This window comes from Geotrypetes seraphini, chromosome 4 (genome assembly GCF_902459505.1).
Source record: "Geotrypetes seraphini chromosome 4, aGeoSer1.1, whole genome shotgun sequence".
Classification (NCBI taxonomy): Eukaryota; Metazoa; Chordata; class Amphibia; order Gymnophiona; family Dermophiidae; genus Geotrypetes; species Geotrypetes seraphini.
In genome coordinates this window covers 232644533-232667997 of record NC_047087.1, presented here as the reverse complement: position 1 = coordinate 232667997, position 23465 = coordinate 232644533, and the positions used below count along the sequence as shown (strand labels likewise).

General features: G+C 40.3%; 1 protein-coding gene across 1 annotated transcript in view; it reads left to right on the top strand.

Moving 5' to 3' along the window:
* The window catches only part of CALY (calcyon neuron specific vesicular protein), a 154170-nt gene extending 131251 nt beyond the window's left edge, over positions 1–22919 (top strand). Inside the window, exons 4-5 of the mRNA XM_033943470.1 lie at positions 7026–7139; positions 21721–22919. Of these exons, the coding sequence (XP_033799361.1) occupies positions 7026–7139; positions 21721–21924 (318 nt within the window). The 3' untranslated portion in view covers positions 21925–22919. The remainder of the gene's footprint in view (positions 1–7025; positions 7140–21720) is intronic.
* Positions 22920–23465: the final 546 nt, after the last annotated feature.

The following is a 23465-nucleotide window of genomic DNA, read 5'->3' as shown; positions in this document are numbered from 1 at the left end:
ATACTGCATAAAACGCACTATTAACTACACAAGTAATATATAAAACAATCATTTTCTCCCACCCTCCTCCCAATGATTAATATAATAAAGGCTTCTGCTGTGTTTAGCATGCGGGTTGATTCGATGTCTAGATCTTTCTGTGCAGAATTGACATCAAGAAGGGGAACTCTTGAATTTAACAGGTTTCCTTGAAACACCTTTGGAGCTAATAAAATCTAGATCTATACTTCTAGCTACTTTTGCACTAGAGTGGGACTTTATTTTTAAGGATGGGCAATTAATGTGCTAATAACATGATTAATGTGTCAAACTTTTAATGCAGTGCTCCATATCAATTCTATTAATCCTATTAAATTTCACTACATGACCAGAGGTGTCTTTTTCAAGATGCAGAAAATGTTTTTTTATTTCATCCTGCATTTTGTTTCACTGCAGTGTGGCAGCTGAGGGCCAACCACAGATCCTAAGGTGCTACTTGCAGTCACTATTAGGTAAAATGTACAGCACATGCTAACTGTCATGCCAGTGCTGTAACATTTACTGTGCTCATGCACTAAACAGTAACCTCTAATTCACATGTCAAGTGCTTAACGCACTTTAGTAACAGTACAAAAGTAGTGGATAATTATCAACCAGTAGACAGTGGATTCTCTATAGGGTACCTATATTGGCGGCTGCCTAAATGCAGCCACCAGTCACGTGTCAATCATGCAACAGTACCCTATAGAGAATTGTGCTGCTGCGAAAGACCAGGGTTTTCTGGGCCTACATTTCTAGCACCTATCTTTGATGTGACTCACACCTACGTAGGCGCATTAGGCTGCCCAATGCCACTTCTGGCATTAGCCATGCCCATATTGGTGTTTAGCGCCTATGTAGGAATGATTCTAGTGTGTATTATTTAGGCACCGGTAGGCGCTTTAATGGTGCCATTTTTTGCCCTTTTAAACGGCGTTTGTTGATTAACAGGCACCAGTAGGGTGTCTACCGGTGCCTCCATTTAGGTGTTGTTTCTAGAACGTCCTCAAAAAAGATGTACTCCAAGAGTAAATATAGAGCTAGTGGTAGAATATATAGGGGTCTAATCACTTCCAATATATTTTCAGTAGCTCAATATGTTTCGATATATCTGTATCTGAGTCAGAGTCAAATGTCAAATTCAGTATTCTGGATGTTAACCCCAAAATCCACCTAAAAGAAAGAGGCATAACATATACATATAATGTGATCACCAATTAAATTAAATCGCACACATTTAGAAAAAGCAAACAGGAATACAGCAAGCAATATGGCTTAGAAAAATAAAATGAAAAATAGTGATTAAATGAGCATGGAAAAATCTTTATTTGCAATAATAAATAAAAAAGGGAACTTCACACCCTGTGCTCTGATAACTTCAAATAAAAATCTTTTACCTTATAGAATACACCCAAAAGTGTCAATGGTTGCCTAAAATGAGTTCCTTGAGCTCACTGCTGCAAGGGAAACAGAGACTGAAAACCCTTCTTACATAAAACAAAGTAAAAAGCATTAATATATCTGTTTAAGCAAGGTATCACTAATCCATGTCATGAACGTACGAGGGAGTGCGAAAATGTTCTCAGCCCCACTGACTTCCTAAATTCTGAGCGTTAGTTTGCCACTGTAGCTGAAAAGAATGTTATTTTATTTTGCAAAGTGCCAATTTGCAGAATCATAATACTATGTTTTTGACATTGTTTCAGATTATTGATTGAACCATGTCAACAAAAAGTGTGTTATTTTCAAGTGTGGAACTCCAAGCCATCATGACGTTCCTATTCCTGCAGAGGATAACTCCAAAGGAAATCCATGACTGTACAATGCAAACATTGAGGCCCAAATTCTGTAACCAGCCTAAAGTTAGGCACCTATTTTGGAGGCGCCCAACTAGATAGGCGCCTATCTAAATTGAAGAACAAGCTTAATTAAGCTTTTTAATCAGCACTGATTGAAACATAGGTGCCTATCAAGAAAGCGCGATTCTGTAACAAGGCACCTCTAAAAATTTAGGAGGCCTTCAAAAAAATAGGCGCTATGCATGTTATGTGTGGGCGTGGCTACGTGTTAGGCGCCTTCTTACAGAATCACTGCTCTTAAACGTTCGCATGTGCGCCTAACTTTTAGTTGTGCCTAGAGCTGGCCTATTTAATGGACACCTCCAAAATAGGTGCCGCTCAGTGTGATTCACTAAACAGCACCTAATTGTGCTTGAATCGCACTGAACGGTGCCTATATCAGCGCCTAACTTTTGGCCGCTTCTTATAGAATTTGCCCCTAAATGACAAATGCCCATCATACTCCACAGTGAAGAAGAGGTGTGCAAACTTTCAGCATGGAGATTTCAAGACCAAAGATGCAGTAAGGTCTGGGAGGCCTCAGACCATGCCAACTCCTGAAATTGTTGACCATGTCCATGACCTGATTTGGGAAGATTGGCATATATCAGCTAAAACAGTTGCTGAGACTCTACAGATATCCAGGGATCATGTTGGATGTATAATCCACGAGCAGCTGGGTATGCTGAAGCTGTCAGCCAAGTGGATGCCCAAATGTTTGAATGCTGACAAGAAACGACATTGAGTAGACACTTCCAAGTTGATTTTGCAGCATTTTCAGCGAGCTGGTGCCAATGTTTTGGAATGATTAGTTATTGTTGATGAAACATGGTTACACCACTATGATCCTGAGACAAAACAATAGTCCATGCAATGGCAACACTCAGGTTCTCCAAAGCCAAGGAAATTCAAGACCCAAAAGTCAGCAGGAAAGGTTATGGCCATAGTGTTTTGAGATCAGGAAGGTGTTTTAATGGCTGACTATCTTCCAAGGGGCCAAACACTTAATGTAGAATACCACTGTAACTTGCTGTTCCAATTAAAGGAGACAATGAAATGCAAAAGTAGAGGGAAGCTGCGGAAAGGAGTTCTCTTTTTGCAAGACAATGCACCTGATCATAAGGCTGGCAAAACAATGGATGCTTTAACACAGTTGGGGTCTCATTGCAAGGACCATCCACTCTACTCACCAGATCTTGCTCCATCCGATTATTTTCTGTTTCCAGACCTTAACAAGAGTTTGAAAGGGTGACAGTTTTTGAGTGATTCGGAGGTGATTGTAGCAGCGGAACAGTATGTCAGTGACCAGACATCAGAGTATTTTTTTCTACACAGCTATTCAGTAGTGCAGTGCTTCTCAATCCAGTTCTTGAGGAATACCTAATCCCATCAGATTTTCAAGATATCCACAATGAATGCGCATGAGATAGATTTGTATGCACTGCTTACTTGATATATAAATCATTGTATTTAAGTGCCATTTTGTAAAACAGTGCATAGCCAGAATATTGGCATTAATTGCATATGTGTACACATATGTCCATATATGTAGTATTCTGGTTATTTATGCATATTCTCAATGCCTAAAAGCCTTTTAGAATTACCCTCCATCAAGGGCAATTCTATATAAATAGGTGTTAATTTTTACATGCATGTTACATACATAAATGTTTACAATGCTAGCATATGTGAGTGTATGTGCACACATATATACCAATATGCTATATACACTTCCCTTGCAAATACTGTTTAACTTAAATAGTGCATATTTGCAAGGGTGAGGGTTATATATAGGGGCAGAGCATGAGCGGGACCCAAATTACACATGTAAGTTATAGAAACTTCAGATACAATGTACCAAGTGTGTTGAACTTAGGGGTGAATATGTGGAATAACTAGTAAGTTTCATGGCTTACACATGTAAGTTACAGAAACTTACACATGTTATAGACACTTCAGATACACATGTAAGTTACTTCAGATACACATGTAACTTACACATGGACCTTACACGTGTAACTATAGTAGAAAAAACTCAGATATTGTGAAAACCACAATAGTTGAACAAAACACTTCCACAATGATGAAATGTGCTGTAACAGATCAATAGCACTAAAGCACAAGCAAAAAGACCCTTTTTAAAGGAGGAAAAAGCCTCAGACAGGGGCCCCCCACCTCCAAATGGTGGAATAGCGGTGGTAGAGCGTTCACTTCACTGGCTGAAAACCTCCTTCTAATGATCCAAGCAATGTGCTTTATTAAATGTTGCTTTTAAATGTATGTTTTGTAAAATAGATGAAAAATCAACTTATCTTATCTTTCTTGGATCGGCACACCGACGATGGCCAGCGTTTCACAATTTAGCTGCCTCAGGGTGTAACGTATCCGATCATGCTCTGATTAGGACACTGGACGCGTCTCTCACATCTGTCTGAGGCTTTTTCCTCCTTTAAAAAGGGTATTTGTGCTTGTGCTTTAGTGCCATCTGTTACAGCGCATTTCATCATTGCGGAAGTGTTTAGTTCATCTTACACATGTAACTTACAGAAACTTCAGATACACATGTAAGTTACACATGTAAGTTATAGAACCTTCAGATTCAATGTGCCAAGTGTGTTGAACTTAGGAGTGAATATTTGGAATAACTTGTAAGTTTCATGGCTCCACACCATTCCCTTCTTGGTTGGACTGAGAACTTTTTAGCACTCCATTGTACCTGTATAAGATAATTGTAGGTGTAGTGATATTATGGGATCATATAGTACTACATGGTCTGTGGGAGCGAGAAAGGATGAGGGTTTCATCAAATGGGTTGCTGTCTTCAGAATAGAATGGAGGGGTCTTATTTAGAATAGCCAAGGTTCTGTTACTTTTGTTTGATATGATTATGATGGTTCTTTTGCTATTGTTATTTCCAAAATTATTCTGTATGATTTTAGGAAATAATGTGAATATATAAATTTTAAAAAGAAGAGAAAGCAGCTTTTTTAGTCTTCTTTAAAACAGAGATGAGGAAATTGCAAGGAGAAACACTTTGGTTGAAAATGTTAAATCATACTTTTATGATTGCTTTTCCAGTATTTTCCCCCTTGAACATTCTCAGGAAACCTGCTGCATGTTGTCAAATCCTTCAATGATTTTCTTGCAGTTCTTGAGTTTGGCTTCCACAGCCCATGACATCAGCTGCTTCAAGGGTTCTTCGTTTTTGTCTTTCCAGCGACTTACAAGAAATTCTTCCACCCAAAGCTCTTTAAGGATGAATGGAACCACAGGTTAAGTTCCTACTTGAAAGACTATATCATTGTACAGAGAAATGGCACCTCACAAGGCAATCCTCCCATCTTTTTAAGAAGAACTTTTAGCAACTTAATTGTCAAAATGCCTTCTTTTTTTTCTTTTCCAAAAACTTTTTACTATAGCATTGTCATATCACTGCAAATGTGCAGTCTTTTTTACTCGTAAACCGTACTGAGCTGCGAGGTTGTAAGGGTATACAAGAGTAGTTATGTTATTTTATGCTGCTTCACTTGGAATAGAGCAACACTTGAAAATGTACTGCCCACATTATCAAAGTAACAGTCATAGCCATTGGGGAAGAGACTGAGGGAGGATGCTGCTATTTGGAAGTTAACTGGGCACCAGGCAATATTCAGACTGGTATCCAGTTAGCTCAGTAGTTAAAGTTAAGACAGTCTTTTTACAAAGCTAACTTTAGCTGCTGACTTAACTGGTTAGTGGTCTGAGTATCGCTACAAGCCAGTGATGGAATAGGCTTGGAAGCCCCTCAACCAGGAAAGAGGGGTATCACACAGAGGGGGCTCGAGGAGAAAGAAGGGTATCCCCAAAACCAACCCTGAGCGTGCAACACTGAGATTAGAACAGAGAAATTCCTAACTGTGAAATGACAAGAAGTATTTGGCGTTATAAGAAACAGCGATTCAGCAATCAGACTCTCTTCTGAACTACACAGAGTATCTTATAAAGTATTACAAAACTGTGATTTCTATAAGACACCAAGGAAAATACAGACAGAGCTCATTTAGTGCATACACCCAATACTGATTAGTAACACAGCACTTGCTAAGCTTGTTAACTGCCCCTTACTAATGAGTGATTCCCTCTGGCACTACCTACTCTGGAAGAGAATACATACAATGATACATATCAGACAAGCCTAGTTAACAAAGTTGGTCAAGAGGTTAGCTTGAGGAGGTCACTGTTTGACCTCTCACATCTTCACATACTTTTGAGGAAGGCAAATTCTACCCCAAACTGATTTGTACCTATATGATAGAAATCCCTTAAAAAAAGCTTAATACCATGAATATCCCTTCTTACCATCCCCTCCCCAACCCCTGATCCTTCTTACCCCTCCCTTGGAACGATCTCCGATCCAACTTTGTAAGCTTTCTTTCATAACTCTTTTTGTAATCCGCTTTGAACCGAAAGGTAATGGCGGAATAGAAATCTGTAATGTAATGATAGGGACATACTATGTGCCAGGTGTTTTACATAGAACACCTTCCAGTTATTTAAATAACTTCTACGTGACCATTTTTTGTGCAGAACCCTTTTCTGTATGCCAGCAAAGGCCCTCAGTGAGAAAAACTGAATACTGCACTCTCCCATATTCCTTTTCTGTAACCCTGACTGGCTGTGACTGTAGAATTCATAATAGCAGAAAACATAGGCCTAAGATTTCTTCGCCCTCGGACCATCCGAAGACAACCAGGAGTTGAGACAGGCACAAGTGAACTAACCAGGCAGGAGGCTCTCCTCTCCGGTTAAATTGCTTTGAAAATTGACTGATACATGTTTTAAATTTTCAGCATCTATTTCCTGAAGTGTACAGCTGCCACTGATATAGGCACATGAGTGCCATAACATGTCAGGCAACTGAAAATATATTGGAAGTGCTGGACCCTGTGTTTTACCAGATCTCTTGGGTGCCTACTGGTTGACTACCCGCTGCTCTTGCAGTTGGTAGTTGCCTATTCTGTCTAAGGCACTTTAGTAAAAGGGCCCCAAAGAGCATGTTGAAGTATTTGAAGTGTTTGTTTAAAATCCCTTTATACTTGATGCACAGACTGTAGATTATGAAAGCTTGTGCTATGTTTTATTCAGAAGGCTTCATGAATATTTTATTGTTATTCTTTCTCATTCTTTTAGCTGACTGGCCTCATTCTAATTACCATGGCATTTCTAGCCTGTCTTCTCATGTTGGTCATGTACAAGGCACTCTGGTATGACCAGTTAAGCTGCCCAGAAGGCTTTGTGTTTAAGGTGAGGTAACAACTAATGTATTCCTACTATTTTGAATGGGTAAATTAAGCTGCGAAGTTTAAAGTACTCCCTGTGCATTTGTTTATCTTCATCATAAGGTTCTCAGTCTAGTCCTCAGGATGGTAAACCGTCAGTAGCATGCAGGACAATAGCGCCCCGACAAATCCACTCTGACAAGTGCGTGCATGGAGCGGGATTTTCGGGGTGCAATTGTAAGTCTATAAGTCTAGTGGTGGGGGGGAGCGTTAACGGCAATGTTCAAATTCAGAGCCCCCTGATGAGAGTGAGTGTAGTCGGGGGGGGGGGGGGGAGGAGTTTCCCCCCCATGCTCCCCCCTCAGACCAGAAACGGGAAGGCAAAAGGCAGCAGAGCGAGTTCTAAGTGGTCACAGTGCAAGGATAGCGGAAGTAATAAGTGTAACCCCCCCCTGAGAGTGGAAAATGAAGGTTTTAGGGCGGCGTGCATTTGTCCTATGTGCAAATTTCGGGGTGGAATTGTTGGCGCACCAATGTCCTGCGCGCATTTGACGGGTCACCCCTCAGGATATACAAAGCCAGTCGTATTTTTAGGTGTCCACAATTAATACGCATGAGATAGATTTGCATACAATGGAGGCACTGCCTGCATGTGTCTTGAGAAATGAGTTGAGAACAACTACTCTAACAGTAGAACTCTGCTAGCCATTCTATGTAAAATAGCATCAGTGACATAGTATGGGATGGGGGTAGGGGGGTGGGGGGCAGATCACCCCGAGCGCTGTCTCTTCTCTGCCCCCTACTCCTTCCCACCCACCCCCACCGCACGTATCCTTTCCCTTCCCCCGTACTTCTAGCTCTTTGCCAGCGCAAGCAGCAGCTCTATCCTGTGCTGCTTGTGCCAGCCCTTGGCTCTCCTTCTGTCACTTCCTGGTCATGGGACCAGGAAGTGACATCAGAGGGAGAGCCAAGGCCAGCACGGGCAGCTAGTTGGAGATGCTGCTTGCGCTGGTGAAGTTAAAAAGGTATGGGGGAAAGGAAGTGGCGCATACAATGAGGGGTGGAGAAGAGGGGTGGTGGGGGGGACTGCTACCCCAGGTGCCTCCCATCCTTGCTACACCACTGAATGGCGTTCTTAAATTCTTTGGTGATTATACAGTGTGAATCAGTGACTAACCACAGAAAGAGTATATCCCGGACTGCGACATTTCATTTAACAGTGCTTAGTTAGTCTGTAATCATTGGAGTTATTGATAAGGATGTGCATTTGTTATCGACAGGGGAAATATCATTTAAATACAAAATTATGAAAAAAAATAAATTTCATTTTTTTCCACACAGTAGTGCAGTGCTTCTCAGCCCAGTTCTAGAGGCATACCTAATCCCATCAGATTTTCAAGATATCTACAATGAATATGCATGAGATAGATTTGTATGCACTGCTTCCTTGATATGTAAATCATTGTATTTAAGTGCCATTTTGTAAAACAGTGCATTGCCAGATTATTGACATTAATGTGCATATGTGTACACATATGTCCATATATATAGTATTCTGGTTATTTATGCATATTCTTGATGCCTAAAATAATTTTAGAATTACCCTCCATCAAGGGCAGTTCTATATAAATATATGTTAATTTTTACATGCATGCTACACACATACATATTTACAATGTTAGCATATATGTGTGTGTATGTGCACACAAATTCACATATATGCCAACATGCTATATACACTTCCCTTGCAAATACAGTTTAACTTAAATAGTGCATATTTGCAAGGGTGAGGGTTGGGGCAGAACATGAGCAGGACCCAAATTACACATGTAAGTTATAGAAAACTAAGTTATGTGCATATCTATTGCATGTAGGCACTAAAATGTCAACTAGCTCTAGTTGGATTAAATGTTCATACCTAAATGTAAAGCATGATGAGAGTAGCCAGTTAAACTAGTATTCTATAAAAGAAATAAGGCATTTACCGTGCTATAAAATTTTCCCAATATGCTAATTTATCTCTTAAATATGTCTTGTGAATACCCTGAAAACTTGATTGATTGTAAGCTCCCCAGAACAGGTTTTAGAGGCCCTGTTCTATGGTGTCATGAAGGGAAAACAGATCAAGGAGATAAAAAAATATATATCCGAGTAATTTGCTAATCTATTCTCTGAAGAATCAGTTCCATGTATATCAGATGCTCAGCATGTAGAAGAATGCCACTTCTTCAGAACAGATATAGCTGGGTTATTTAATAATGCTTTTCTGGTTACCGACAGTTGATTTTCTGAAATAAAATATATTAGCTCTGTAAAACATGTATCATTTCATAGAAAGGTATACTGTATATAATAGAAAAATAATCTGCTAAGACATACTAGTGCACAGGTGGGCAACCATGGCCTTCGAAGGTATGTTTTCTAATTCTGCTATACTCAAGGTATATTAAATCTATCCAGAAGACAAGTTTCTCAATGGCCAGTTTGGGAAATGTGTTACAGATGTCAGAAACATACAGTATATAGGCCTGATTTTCTAAGGTTTTTTTTTTCTGTGCCTATATAAAAAAAGAGCTTATTAAATCAGACTCCATATTACCTGTAACCGTAAAGCAGAAGATGTACTTTACAATCATATTAATAACTGGCGTAGAGAAGTTGCCCAGCAGTCTGAGCTGCTGCTTCAATACCCTGAGGTTACAGGTTCAAGCCCAGTGCCATTCCTTCTAACCCTGGGCAAGTCACCTAACCTTCTACTGCCCCAGGTACCATAGTTAGATTGTGAGTCCACCAGGACAGATAGGGAAAATACTTAAGAGTACTTGATTACTATTCATTGTAAATCACTTAGAATATAAGTAGGAGGGTGGTTTGGTACAAAAAAGGAAGTTAAACACACTGGCCCGGATTCTGCAAAGTGTGTCCCAATTGTAGGCAGCTTTAGGCGTCCTACAGTTGTCTAATCAGCCAATCGGGATGCACGTTTAAAAAAAAAATAAAAAATGCTCTCCAGGCAGGCCGTCTATATTGAATGCGCCTCAGGGAGCCCACCAAGCCCACCTAAGCTTGCCTAAGGCTAGGCGGTAGCCTTAGGAAAACCTAGGCAGCCCTACACGTTTCCCTAGTAGAGCGGGAGACACTTACAATGTAGGCCAGCAAAATGCTGGCCTACATTGTAAGTAGACATGGCCGCTATACTTATCATTGCAAAGGATCTCCATGCTGCGATAGTTATAGCGTCCGCCTGTTACCCCCCTCCCCCCCCGATGATCACCGGCAAGAGGGTGCCCAACCCCTCCTGCCGGAAGTCCACCTAACTCCCTGATTGGTGGCAGGAGGGTGCCCAACCCCTCCTGCTGAAAGAAGATCCACCCACCGCCCCATGATCCTCCTGCCGGAGAATGTCCCGCTTCAGACCCCCTGCTAACACCCCCCTCTGGAACCCCCAATAACACCCCCTGAACCCCTCCCCCACTAACCTTTCAATGTTGGCTGGCCGGGTCTTTCTACTGTCCAGCCAGCAGGCCCACTTCATTGAAAGGTGGTGGGCCTGCCCCTTTCCGGCCCATCCTTGATAAGCCTAAGGCAGGCCTGCTGGCTGGACAGTAGGAAGACCCGGCTGGCCAACGTTGAAAGGTTAGTGGGTGGTCTGGAGGTAGGGTATTAGCAGAGGGGGGGTACGGAGGCGGAAGTCCTCCAGCAGGAGGGGTTGGGCACCCTCCTGCCAGCAGTCATGGGGGTGGGCGGCCTTCCAGCAGGAGGGTTTGGGCACCTTCCTGTCAGTGATCGTTAGGAGGGGGGGACAGGTGGCTACTTTACCTATCGTGGCAGGGAGATCGCTTGCCGCGATAAGTGTATCGGCCATGTCTACACTAACCCAGTTCTGTAACCGGTGTCTTTAATATGGACGTCAGTTACAGAATCGAGTTTATTTTAAGTGGGACTAGGCCTGACTCTGTATAGGACACCCCTCCCAGGCCACTTAGTCCAGTGAGTTACAAGTTTTTTCGTAAGTTATATTTCCTACAATACAAAAAAGCTTATAATTCCATGGACTAAGGCTTGGATTCTCTACAGGGCACCGTTGTCAGCAGCCGCCTTAAAAACAGTTGCCGATTGCGTGCCAGTCAAGCGAGAGTGCTGTTTAGAGAACCATGACCTCCAGCAAAGGTAAACAGATTAATATTCTAAATGAGGTCTCACCAGAGTCTTATACAAGGGCAATAATACCTCCTTTTTCCTACTGGCCATACATCTCCTTATGCACCCTAACATCCTTCTAGCTTTGAAACCAGTTTGGCCACCTTAAGATCATCACATACAATCACATCCAAGTCCTACTTTTCTGTCATGCACATAAGTTCTTCACCCCCTTTGGTAGGTAGACACCTGAAGGAAAGGCTAGAGTTTTTAAAGCCTACATTTCCAGCACCTACCTTTGTCGTGAATTGTGCTATATAAGTGTTTTACGGTGCCTAATGCCACTTCCAGTGTTAATCATGCCTACAGTGGCATTAGGCACCAAAAAGTTTCTCTGGAGGCATGATTCTGACAGTTTTTTTTAGGCACCGGTAGTTACCTTGAATTTTCTGTTAAGTCTGGTTTTAAACACAGTTTTGGACTTAACTTAGGCACTGGTAGGACGCCTACCTGTGCCTAAGTTAAGGTGCCATTTATAGAATATGGGCCTCAATGGAGACTACATTGTTTAACCATAATGTATCCCTCCTCCTTCCACTCTCCTCCCTTTTATTTTTATTTTCAATCTCGATGTATTTATTAATTTACCTCTTATTTCCTTTCCCTCGTTTCGTATACGTCAGTCTGTTCATGGTCCCTTTTTATTTTATTTTTTTGTTTGTTTTAACTCCAATTATGTTAAATCTTTAATTTTAATTCTTTTTTTAAAATTTCATTTCATTGTAAACCGTTTAGGCACTTGTTTAATAAACGGTATATCAAAAATAAAGAAACTTGAACTTGCACTTTTACCAAACTTTTGAAACCACCTTCGTAGTGTATAACTTAGTTTTTCCCATCTATAAATTCAAACTATAAAAACTGATTTCATTTTTAACAGAAAATGCTAGATAAATTTGGATCTAGAGACATTTGAATATACAAAAACACATTTGCTAATTTTTGAAATTTCAGAACAGTATGTTCACATTGTTAATATGAAATATATTTTTTTCCTTCTTGGTAATCTCATCCATTTATGAGTATTTCTAGTAATCTATCTAAAAGCTTGTGAAAAATAATTAAAAGAATAATGAATAATATAAATTGTCAGTACCTTGTAATCCTGGTATAGCTCATTAGGTTGACAAAGCAACAGCTTTCAGATTTACTAGGAATCAAACTCAATAAAAGGTACAGGAACAAGCAAAGCTGGCTGAGTGCCTGGCATCCAGAAATCATAAAAACAAAACAAACTGTGGAAAAAACACAGGGCTCCTTTCAGAAAGGTGCATTAGGGCCTTAACGCGTAGAATAGCGCTTGCTACCTGCTATCACCTCCTCTTGAGCAGGCAGTAGTTTTTCGGCTAGCGTGCGCTAATCCGGTGCGTGAGCTAAAAACGCTAGCGTACCTTTGTAAAAGGAGCCCACAATGTTCTGACTTTCCTTTATTTCTTCAATCAACGAATGTTAAGAAAATGTCCACATCAACTGTATTAAAAACTAACAGATACGGGCTGTGTTTCGGCTAACAAAGCCTTCCTCAAGGGTCCTAAGGTATGAAATGAGACCAAACAAAAATCAAAATAGCTATATATAAATACAATAAGAACACACTTACCAAATGCTTGACTGAAATGTCAAAAGAAATTGTAGGACTGACAAGACAGACTGGTTTGAGAATAAAGGTTTAGAGGTAATCGAGAGTAGAAGAGCATGAAGATTCAAGATCCCTATATCAGATTGAGAGAGAACTATCTAGAGCCAAAAAAAAAGAGGCTAAACTGGTCTCCGACAACTGGGAGTTGCCAGAGGGTCCCCTTCGAATGACTAAAACTATGACCCAGCTGTATCCAATGGCACCAGATTTCCAGCAGTTGTTTGTTCAGCCAAAAGTAGATATTCTGCTGGCAAAGATCACTAAACAAACCTCCCTGCCTAGTAAACGAGGGGTGTTGTTAAAGGATCCTCAAGACCGCAAAGTGGACTTGCTCCTCAAAAAAATGTCAATTTGAAGCTTTGGCACTAGGGATTAAGGTAGCAATTGTATCTTCCTTTGTGGCACATTCTTGTCACACTCGCCTGTCTCGGACCTTAGACTCGATAGATGGGGAAGATCCCCAAATGTTCCTCATTTGGGTGAATTATATTGTGGATGCTCTGTATGATCTTATCAGAGTTATGAGCAAGGTATGCTATCTCTGCCCAATGGATGCTCTGGCAAAACAAAGAAAAATCCAACGAATCTGCAGTAAAAAGCAAACACCAAAAACAAGAAAGAAACTGCAGATGGAAATGAACAAGGACGGGAATCTTTATTAAAAAACCATATAAATTTGTAATCCTTTAAAAAATGGCTCTCATATACATGGTCCGTGTTTCAGAGAAAAACTGCTTCCTCAGGGGTCCAAGATATCCAATATATCACATATAGGGCAGGATTAATTTATCGAGGGCCCCTAGGCACACAAGTACACTGGGCCCCCTGCCCTGCCCCACCCCACCATGCACGCAGGCAGAGACAGGAAGCTGCATCAGAAGGAAGCTTTGGGTAAGCAGCACCGTTTGCACAATTACAGTTCCCGTTGCATTTCTTACCCGTGTTGCTTGCTTGTCTTACTTTCCGTCAATGAGGGGGGCCGCGTTGCCGATTGGGGTGGGGTCCGCATTGCTGATTGGGGGGGGGTCCCGCATTGCCGATAGATACTGGAGGGGCCCATCGCCGTTTGGTAAAACAATGTTGATGCCCTCCTTCATCGGGCTCCCCTGACCATTTTGGGCCCTAGGCATGTGCCTACTTGGCCTATTGGTTAATCCTGCCCTGATCACATGTAGAGAGTGATGCAGAAAACAACGTAGTAATATGGTCATTAAAATTTTCCAAAACTGATATGAAAAAAATCTGAGTTGACGCACTGAGTGAGTCCGGCTGGATCAGATAGTGGGCAGGATATGCTACCTCTAAAGGTACGCTAAGCAGACTTCCCTTTCAGGGGCAGATGCTCTTTGGCAAGGGCCTAGATGACCTGATGGCCAATGTGATAGACTGTTGCCCCAAGTCCTTACCAGACAGCAGACTCTGGCCAGCCCAGAGTTAGGGTCAGGGCAATTTTTGAGGCTCCTGAAGATTTTTTTATGTATTCAGGAGGCCAAATGGTACAGAGATCCTTTTAGGGATCACGTCAGAGATTTAATGGGGTCAGGAGACATCAAGCCTTGGGCTTTCGCCCCTCACCAGCCACTAGGAAAATACAATGACGCCAGGCCAGGGGATGAGCTCCCTCAGATAGGAGGCAGACTGACATCCTTTTGGTTAGTCTGATTTCAGATTGGCACAGAGCACTTGGTGCTAGACATAATCAGGGAGGGGTACAAAATCAAGTTCTGTGCCCCCTGCCAGACCGCTTTGTAAATTTGGCCAGCTGGTCAGAGAGAGCCCATAAAGTTTGGGTTATAGTAAAAAGAGTTCTGGCCCTTCAGGCCATGGAGCCAGTGCCAGACGCAAACTTGGGCTCGGGCAGATACTTCATTGTTCCAAAGAAAGGCATGGACACTGTTTGGTTGGTCATAGCAGTACTGGCGTGGGGGAATTTCTCAGCTCCCTCGATTTGATGGAGGCCTATCTTCACATTCCCTTTTTTCCGTTCCATAGAAGGTACTTGGAGCAGCATTTCCAGTTCTCTGCGCTTCCCTTTGGCCTGGCTACGATACCTCACACCTTTACCAAGGTGATGGTAGTTGTAGCAGTACAACTCTGCAAAGTTGAGATTCAGGTACACCCATATTTGGATAATTGGCTCATGAGAGCTCTGTTCAAGGAGGAAGGTGAATTGGCAGTTTCAAGAGTGGTACAATTCCTCCAGGACTTGGGCTGGATAGTCAACCTCAAGAAGAGTCAGCTGGAAACCATTCAGCATCTGGAGTACCTATGACTCTTGTTTGACACAGCCTTGGGCCATGTATTTCTTCCAGAGCCACAAAGACTTAAGTTCCAGAAGCAGATTTCGGAGCTGTTCCAGAGACTGGCTCCCACGGCGTGGCATTATCTGCAAGTGTTGGGATCAATGGCAGTTACCATAGTGGTGTTCCATGTGCCAGAGCAAACATAAGGCCTCTCCAAGACTCTCTCCTCTCTCGCTGGTCCCCTCAATCAGATTCATAATAACAGCTGCTCCCCTGGCTACCTACAGCAAAGACAGCCTGTGGTGGTGGCTGAGGTCACCTGCCCTTTCCAAGGCCATGCTTCTTTGCATCTCCTCCTAGGAGATACTAACAACTGATGCCAGCCTCTATGGTTGGGGGAGGGCATCACTGCAACAGACACCCAGTCCAGTGGCATTGGACTTTGGCTTAGCAAAAGTGGTCCATAAATTATCTAGAACTCAGAGCCATGGGAGGATTTTCTTCAGATAAAGTACTCTATAATTTATCAGGTTCAGGTTTCCTTCCAAGATGACCCTTGAAGAGTCAGCCAGACCTTTTGTGTTCACTGGTATAATACCATGTCAGCTAGCTACCCTCTCTCCTCAGGCATACCACAGAGTTCAATTCTTGCCCTAAGTTTATTTAATCTGTTTCTAGCCCCTCTTATATAGATCCATTATTAGGGCATTTCTGATTTTATGTATGCAGATGATATCAAATTATTTTATTTTTGTGCTGCCTCTGACTCACTCTTTCTTGTGCCATTAAACCATTATCTTGATATACTGCTGACTATCTTACAAGCTTAAAATCAAGTCATCTAAATCAAAGTCATTGATTTCCCAGGTGCTTTCTACTATCATCTGCCCATCCCCTGTTTATCCTTGGTACTCCAGTCATATTACCTCCTTACACAGAACTTACAATACTAATACACATCATGTCATTCATCTTTTAGCATGATTTTTTTTTAAATTGAAAATTCACTTATCCCTTGTGCCCTGCATAAACACTCAGATCTTTAAAAATTCAGCGGAACTTAACCCACTCATCTTCCAGCACTATATCACAGTTTGCTTCATCGTAACAGTCAACTGAGTTTTCATGGCAAGATACAGAAGTAGATTGTTAGGCCTTTCTTCTATGCAGGTTATGTCAGTATTGTTGTCAGAGAAATGTGATGCTCCACTGCCAACACTGTTTCAGATGGGTGGTTTTTCTTGGTCTGGCATCTCAGCTGAAATCTGTTCACCTTAGAAGACCCTGCCAGTAGCTAGCCTACCAATGGCATAGCTCTCGGAATAACTGATGCCTACAAGCCCTCACAGCAGTGCAAGCCACAAACCAAGTAAATGGGGAACTCTCTACTTATATGATTTTTTTTTTTTTTAGCTTCCACCAATGGATGGTTATAATACAAGGGGCAACTGGAAAATTCTCAGCCCAAACAAGAAGTGAATGAGGTGGAGCCATGAAACTTAAACTATCCCATACTTTTTTTGACTTTTTTTGGTTCAATGATATGAAATGAAGCAAAAAGTGTCAAGAAAAGTGTGGAATAACTTGCAATGTCATGGCTCCACTTCATTCTCTTCTTGGTTGGGCTGAGAACTTTTCAGCGGCCCCTTGTACTGTACATGAAATCCCAGGATCGTCATCTAATATACATTTAGTACAGGATTATGGATTTCCTGAAGGGCCATAATGTCAACCTTTCTTTTTCTAAGATCTCTTTCTTTTGTAAGACTTTCTACTTTGATCTAGACAAGCCTTCACTGTCAAGTTAGTAATCATGGCATAATCATTTCCAATGCTTTTTCAATGTTCACCCATCTTCTTGAAGGTATTATCTGACAACAAACATTCACAAGAAAACCATGCAAAGCTGTCATCGCATCCCTATAAGCTGAATGCATATTATAATAATAATTTTACTTCCCCGGTTTTACAAGCTTATAGAAGCTATGGAAGCACTTTGGTCATTAAGGAATGTTATGAATTCTTTACATGCTTTCTGCTGCTTTGCTGAATCAAATTGATTCTAAAAGCTCACTCTGAAAACTTACCTTGATTATCACACAGGGTATTTGAACATATGTTTTGAATGAGCAAGATATATTTAAGTCTGAGCTGTGTTTATAGTGTGAGCCTAGAGCCTGGTATTAAGGCTTGCTATTTCTAGGTTTACACTTACTGCTGACTTTGCACTTATTAAGTGTTTGTAGACGTTACAGTTCTCACAAATTAAACATAGCAATGAATTCTGTTACTGAAGATCTAGTGACATCATTTTAATTGTATATGTAACAATTTTAAAGATTGGCATGTTGGCAAGTTACTGGCCTTTCAGTGACACATTTCAAGCTTGCATATCTAAATTGCAAAGAGCTGTAGAATTGAAAATGAGTTGAGTAATACATTGGACTAGTTTTAATTCTCAAATTGTAATACTTTCCATAATCATTTCATTTAGTAACAATAAACATGTATAATATCATTAGCCACTCCAGAATGCATTTTGAATGAGCAATCCTTTTCCTACCTCTCTTCTCTCTTTGGGCAACTCTTTGCTCGTATTACATTTCCCTAGGAAATGTTAGAACTGCAAAGAAAACAGACATTGTAAGCGAGGAACAGGCATAAGTTTATAACTTTTCAGTACATTTTGCTGTACTTATGCAATTTTTAAATGTAGCAGTGCCTCATATGAGTGGCATTAAAGAAAGCTTTTTGCACAGTTTTGGAAAAAGTAGTTTAATGCATTACAAAATCATAAACATTGCAAAAATAACAGTCATCAAAGTGGTTTTTCAGTTTCAGTTGGAGTACCATTGGTACTCCAAATTTCAGACAGCTTCTCTTTCCAGTTGTCCACTGGCAGAAATACTCTGTACAAATTTTGCATACAATATGAGGAGCCCATGGCTTATCTTGATCTTCAAGCTTGACACCAAAATAACTTACCTACGCTCTTTTTTACAAACTTAGAACTAGGTTTCCTATTTGCTTTGTACTCCCCACAAATATAGCAAAATATGTTGGGATGATTCAAACAGCTCCATCGTGAAGTAGCCATAACCTCAATGATGTTCAATCTGCAAAAATGAAATGATATGAGTGGGAATTTACACACATCTCCTATACGATCATAACTATTATACAGTTAAGTTACTTACATTTTACAATCCAATGTTTTGGATGTAAAACTACAGTTGGAAATATGTAAACACTCTCACTATATCTGCTAACTTGTATGCAAAAAAAACAAACCAGGAACTTGTCTAAACCTTTTTTAAAACCAGCTACATTAACCGCTCTTACCACATCCTCTGTCAATGCATTCCAGAAGCTTAACTATTCTTTGAGATGAACATAGATCATGATATAGACACTAAGCACGAATTAAAATAAAAGTAGTATGAACATAGTACATGATACTAAATATGGTATAATATATAAGAAGGTATAATATGAATAAATGTATGATATATTTTATATAGATATGTACAAGTAGGTATGCATAAGCAGGTAGAGTGATTATATATTATATTATATATATTATCAGCAGAAATAAGAAAGAGGCTTGATTATGGTTTAAGAGGGCTGTATTGAGAACCAACTCAGAAAATGCTGACTCTGTATTGTAACACCTTTACAGAAGCTCATGTATTGTAACACCATTACAAAGCTCATATAAACCGCTCTAAATTGACTCCCTCAGTCATTAGCAGTGATATGGAAGCTTTCAATAAACAATAAACTTCATTGAGTGTCCCCCTAATCTTTGTAATTTTTGATGGAGTAAACAATCAATTCACTTCTACCCATTCTACACCATTCAGGATTTTGCATACTTCAATCATATCTCCTCTCAGCCATCTCTTTTCCAAGCTGAAGAGCTCTAACCTCATTATTCTTTCCTCATACAAGAGGAGCTCCATCTCTTTTATCATCTTTGTCGCTCTTCTTTGAAGCTTTTCTAGTTCCGCTATATCTTTTTTGAGATAAGATGATCAAAAATGAACATACTACTCAAGGTGAGGTCACACTTGGAGCGATACTGATTGTATTATTCCATTCTTAGTCTTGTTTACCATCGCTTTTCTAATAATTCCTAGCATTTTGTTTGCTTTTATGGCCATAGCCACACATTGGGTGGAAGTTTTCAGCATATTGTCTACAATGGCACCCAGATATTTTTCTTGGGCACTGACCCCCAAAGTGAACCCTAGCATCTGGAAACTATGATTTAGGTCATTCTTTCCAATGTTCATCACTTTGCATTGGTCCACAATAGATTTCATTTGCCATTTGGATGCCCAGTTTTCCAATTTCCTAAGGTCTGCCTGCAATGTTTCACAATCTGCATACATTTTAACAACTTTGAACAGTTTTGTGTCATCTGTAAATTTAACCATGTCACTCATATTTCCAATTTCCAGATCATTTATAAATAAGTTATTTAACCGATTTGTAACCTAAGACACCTTACCCTACCCTTGCTCCCCAAGATCTCCCTCCGTACCTTCCTTCCCGATCTCCTTACTTTGACCCTTATTGTACTAGTTCCTTGCTTACATATATTAATTGTATCTGTATCTGCTGATTGTACCCATTCGCTGACTGTATCTGTTGATTGTACCCTTTTGCTGATTGTACCTATTCGCTGATTGTCCAGCCCTTCTTTATTGTAAACCGCCTAGAACTATTATGGCTTTGGCGGTATATAAGAAATAAATTATTATTATTAAATAGCACCAGTCCCAGGACAGATCCCTATGACACACCACTATTTACCCTCCTCCATTGAGAAAAATGGCCATTTAAGCCTACCCTTTGTTTTCTGTCCATTAACTAATTCTTAATCCACAACTGAACATTGCCTCCTATCCCATGACTTTAATTTCCTCAGGAGCCTCTCATGAGAAATTTTCTCAAAAGTTTTCTGAAAATCTAGATGTACTTCATTGACCTGTTCATATTTATCTGAATAAATTAGCCTGTTATAAGTATATGAAAAAACATTGAAAACCCAATTTTAGAAAGCTAGGATTTGTACATGTAAATCTGCAATATGTGTATATGGCAAGGGGTGGAGTTTGGGTGTAATGGGGCGAGACCAAAAAATGTACATGCATTCTCCATTGCAGAAGTAGAATACATGTCTATGATCATCATGGTCAATGTTGGAATTTATAGTTCCTCCATTTTTGGTAGCATTTTACAGGAGGGATTAGGGGAGATCAGCCCCCTAACCCCTAGTATCCCCCCCCCCCACTACAAAACTGATAGTGCCAATTGATTGTAGGCTCTGTATTTAAATAAGAACATAAGAACATAAGCAATGCCTCCGCTGGGTCAGACCTGGGGTCCATCGTGCCCAGCAGCCCGCTCACGCGGCTGCCCAACAGGTCCAGGACCTGTGTAGTAATCCTCTATCTATACCCTTCTATCCCCTTTTTCAGCAGGAAATTGTCTAATCCTTTCTTAAACCCCGGTACCGTACTCTGTCCTATTACATCTTCTGGAAGCGCATTCCAGATGTCCACCACACGTTGGGTAAAGAAGAACTTCCTAGCATTTGTTTTGAATCTGTCACCTTTCAATTTTTCTGAATGCCCTCTTGTACTTTTATTATTAAATGGAAGCAATTAGATGTATAGGGCTCTAGTCTGTGTGGAACAGTCTCCTAGAAGAGGTGGTAGAAACATAGACTGTGTATGAATTCAAGAGGGCCTGGGATAGGCACGTGGGATCTCTCAGAGAGAGAAAGAGATAATGGTTAATGTGGATGGGCAGATTAGATGGGCCATTTGGCCTTTATCTGCTGTCATGTTTCTATGTGTTGGCCCTTAACTGCTAGGCTCTGAAATATCAATGTATGCATACAAGTACCAACTCTTAAGTTTCAAGTTTATCAAGTTTCAAGTTTATTTAATATGTTTGATTTGATCGCAAAATCCAAATCCAATGCGATTTACATTTGGTTAAAAATTAAGTTTAAGATAAAAATAAAAAAACAAGGTAATTAGTACTAATTGTAATAAAATAATACATTTGAAAAAGGGAGGAGAAAAAAAAAGTGGCTTAAAAACAATTCAAAAACAAATAAAAAGGGACAGGTAATGTGCAAGTTGCCTTATCATCTCCATTGATGTTTCAAATGTTGACAGTTGTAAAATGAACACTCCTGCCACATGTAACTGGTGCATACACACGCATTTTTACATGTATTTTGGAAAACCTTTATGTCAACAGATCCTTTTCTAAAATACTATTGGAATCCGACAGTCCCCATTTGGACACCCTAATTCCAACTTCTATGTTATACCTAAAATGAGGCTGCATGTTTAAAATACTTCATATGTATTTCCAGAGTGTGTTCCTAGTGTAGGGGCAGAAACGTCTGTTGAAGTCATTCTTGCTTTGTTTAAGTTGACCAAAGCTATACGATTGAGAAGCCTCGTAAACCATTATTGTCATTCCTTTGGTCTTTCCTTCAGCATAAGCACTGCACCCCTGCTGCTTTGGAGATGTATTACTCAGAGCAAGAAGCAGGACCTCAAGCAAGCATCTACACGGCCAATAACCACCTTAATCAGGCTAAGAAGACTGTTCCGGAATTACCTTCACCCTGGTTACCAGTTATTAATGCCCTGAAGGAGGCAGAAAAGGCAAAAGAAGAATCAGTTGGCTCGCAGCAGTAAGAGGCCGGATGTAATGGTCAAACACAACTGGATTGTAAATTTAATGAAATAATATACAAAAATATGTAAGCATTATATACTTTTTTTTTTTATTTTCTAACAAATAATTTTGAACGGGTGCCAATGTTCAGTTTTTGCCGACCAAGAAAAATTGGACTTTATCCAATATAGTCCTCATCAATTATACTACTACAACTGTTGCAAAAAGTAAATTTACGGTTTCTTCAGAAAAAGAGTATTTAAAATGTGATAAATTATACTGTACATATATGAACTATATATATAGTTAAGATATCCTAGAGGACAGTGGCAAGCTTCATTAAGTATTTCATACCACACCAACAAAACATAATATGATACATTTTTCAAATTGTCCTTAAATGAATACAAATGGACTAAAAGGGAACACGTTTTTTCAGGATACAGGGTCTGAGTTTTTCCTGCACATATGTATTTGAAACTGATGTTGAAATTACTTTTCTAGGGTAATGGTTGCTTTTAACACAGTAGTTGCTTGTTACTCATCTCTTGAAGCAGAGCTGGCAATGGTCAAGAGTTGACCAGAGAAATAGCGATCCTCTTCAAAGCTAAGCGCTTAGCCATTGCTGTCAGTGCTGTTTGGAGACAAAATGTCAACATGCCTTGCACTTTAATTTCAGTAAGCTTTCAAATGTAATTTGTGCTTTTGCTCAATTTTGATTGCAAATTTGGTTGCTAATTACAGTGTTAAATTTGACACCGTTTGATTACACACTGCTGCAGGTGCTCCGCTACTGTTTCTTTCTCATTAGCACTTCTTCCGGCATGTATTTTCAAAAGTGTAACTTCATTTTGTGCCATGCATATTCGCACCTTGTGTTTGTACTCCTTTTGCTTCTAGGCCTTTTCTCAGTGGAATACATTGGCAATTTTACAACACTTTGTACATTTTTATAGAAATTGTGATTTGTCACAGTGCAGCAAAGCACTTTCAGTGTCTCAAGTGCCAAAATGAAAGAGGTGATCATTGGCGTTTCTGTAAGTAAAAATAAATGTACTCCCTCTCTGGTGTCCTTGCTGTTTCTTCCTGTTCTATTCATAGATCCCAGGTAAAAATTAACCGAAGAAATATAAGAAGTAGTCTACTCCATGGATGGCCAGGGATATCTTAGAGGAAGCACTTGCTAGAGAATGACATGGGGACAAAATTTGTCCCCGTCCCTGCAGGAACTTATTTTCCCCTCCCCGTGAGTTCTTTTCCTGTCCCTGCCCCCTTCCTGCAAGCTCCGTCCTCATCTGCACAAGCCCCCATTTTGTACAAGAGATTGAAGGGGCTAAATCCCTTGAACCCCATGAATTACTGCTACAAAAAAAAAAAAAAATCTTGCAAATGTTTATAGAGAGAGAGAGCACAGATAGTTCCTCTTGATATGTGAATAAGGTATGAATGTTAAATACATCTCTGCAGTTAGCAAGTACTAGAGAATGACACGGGGACCAATTTTTCTCCGTCCCGTCCCCATGAGTTTTGTCACTGAACCTGTCCCTGCCCCATTCCTGTA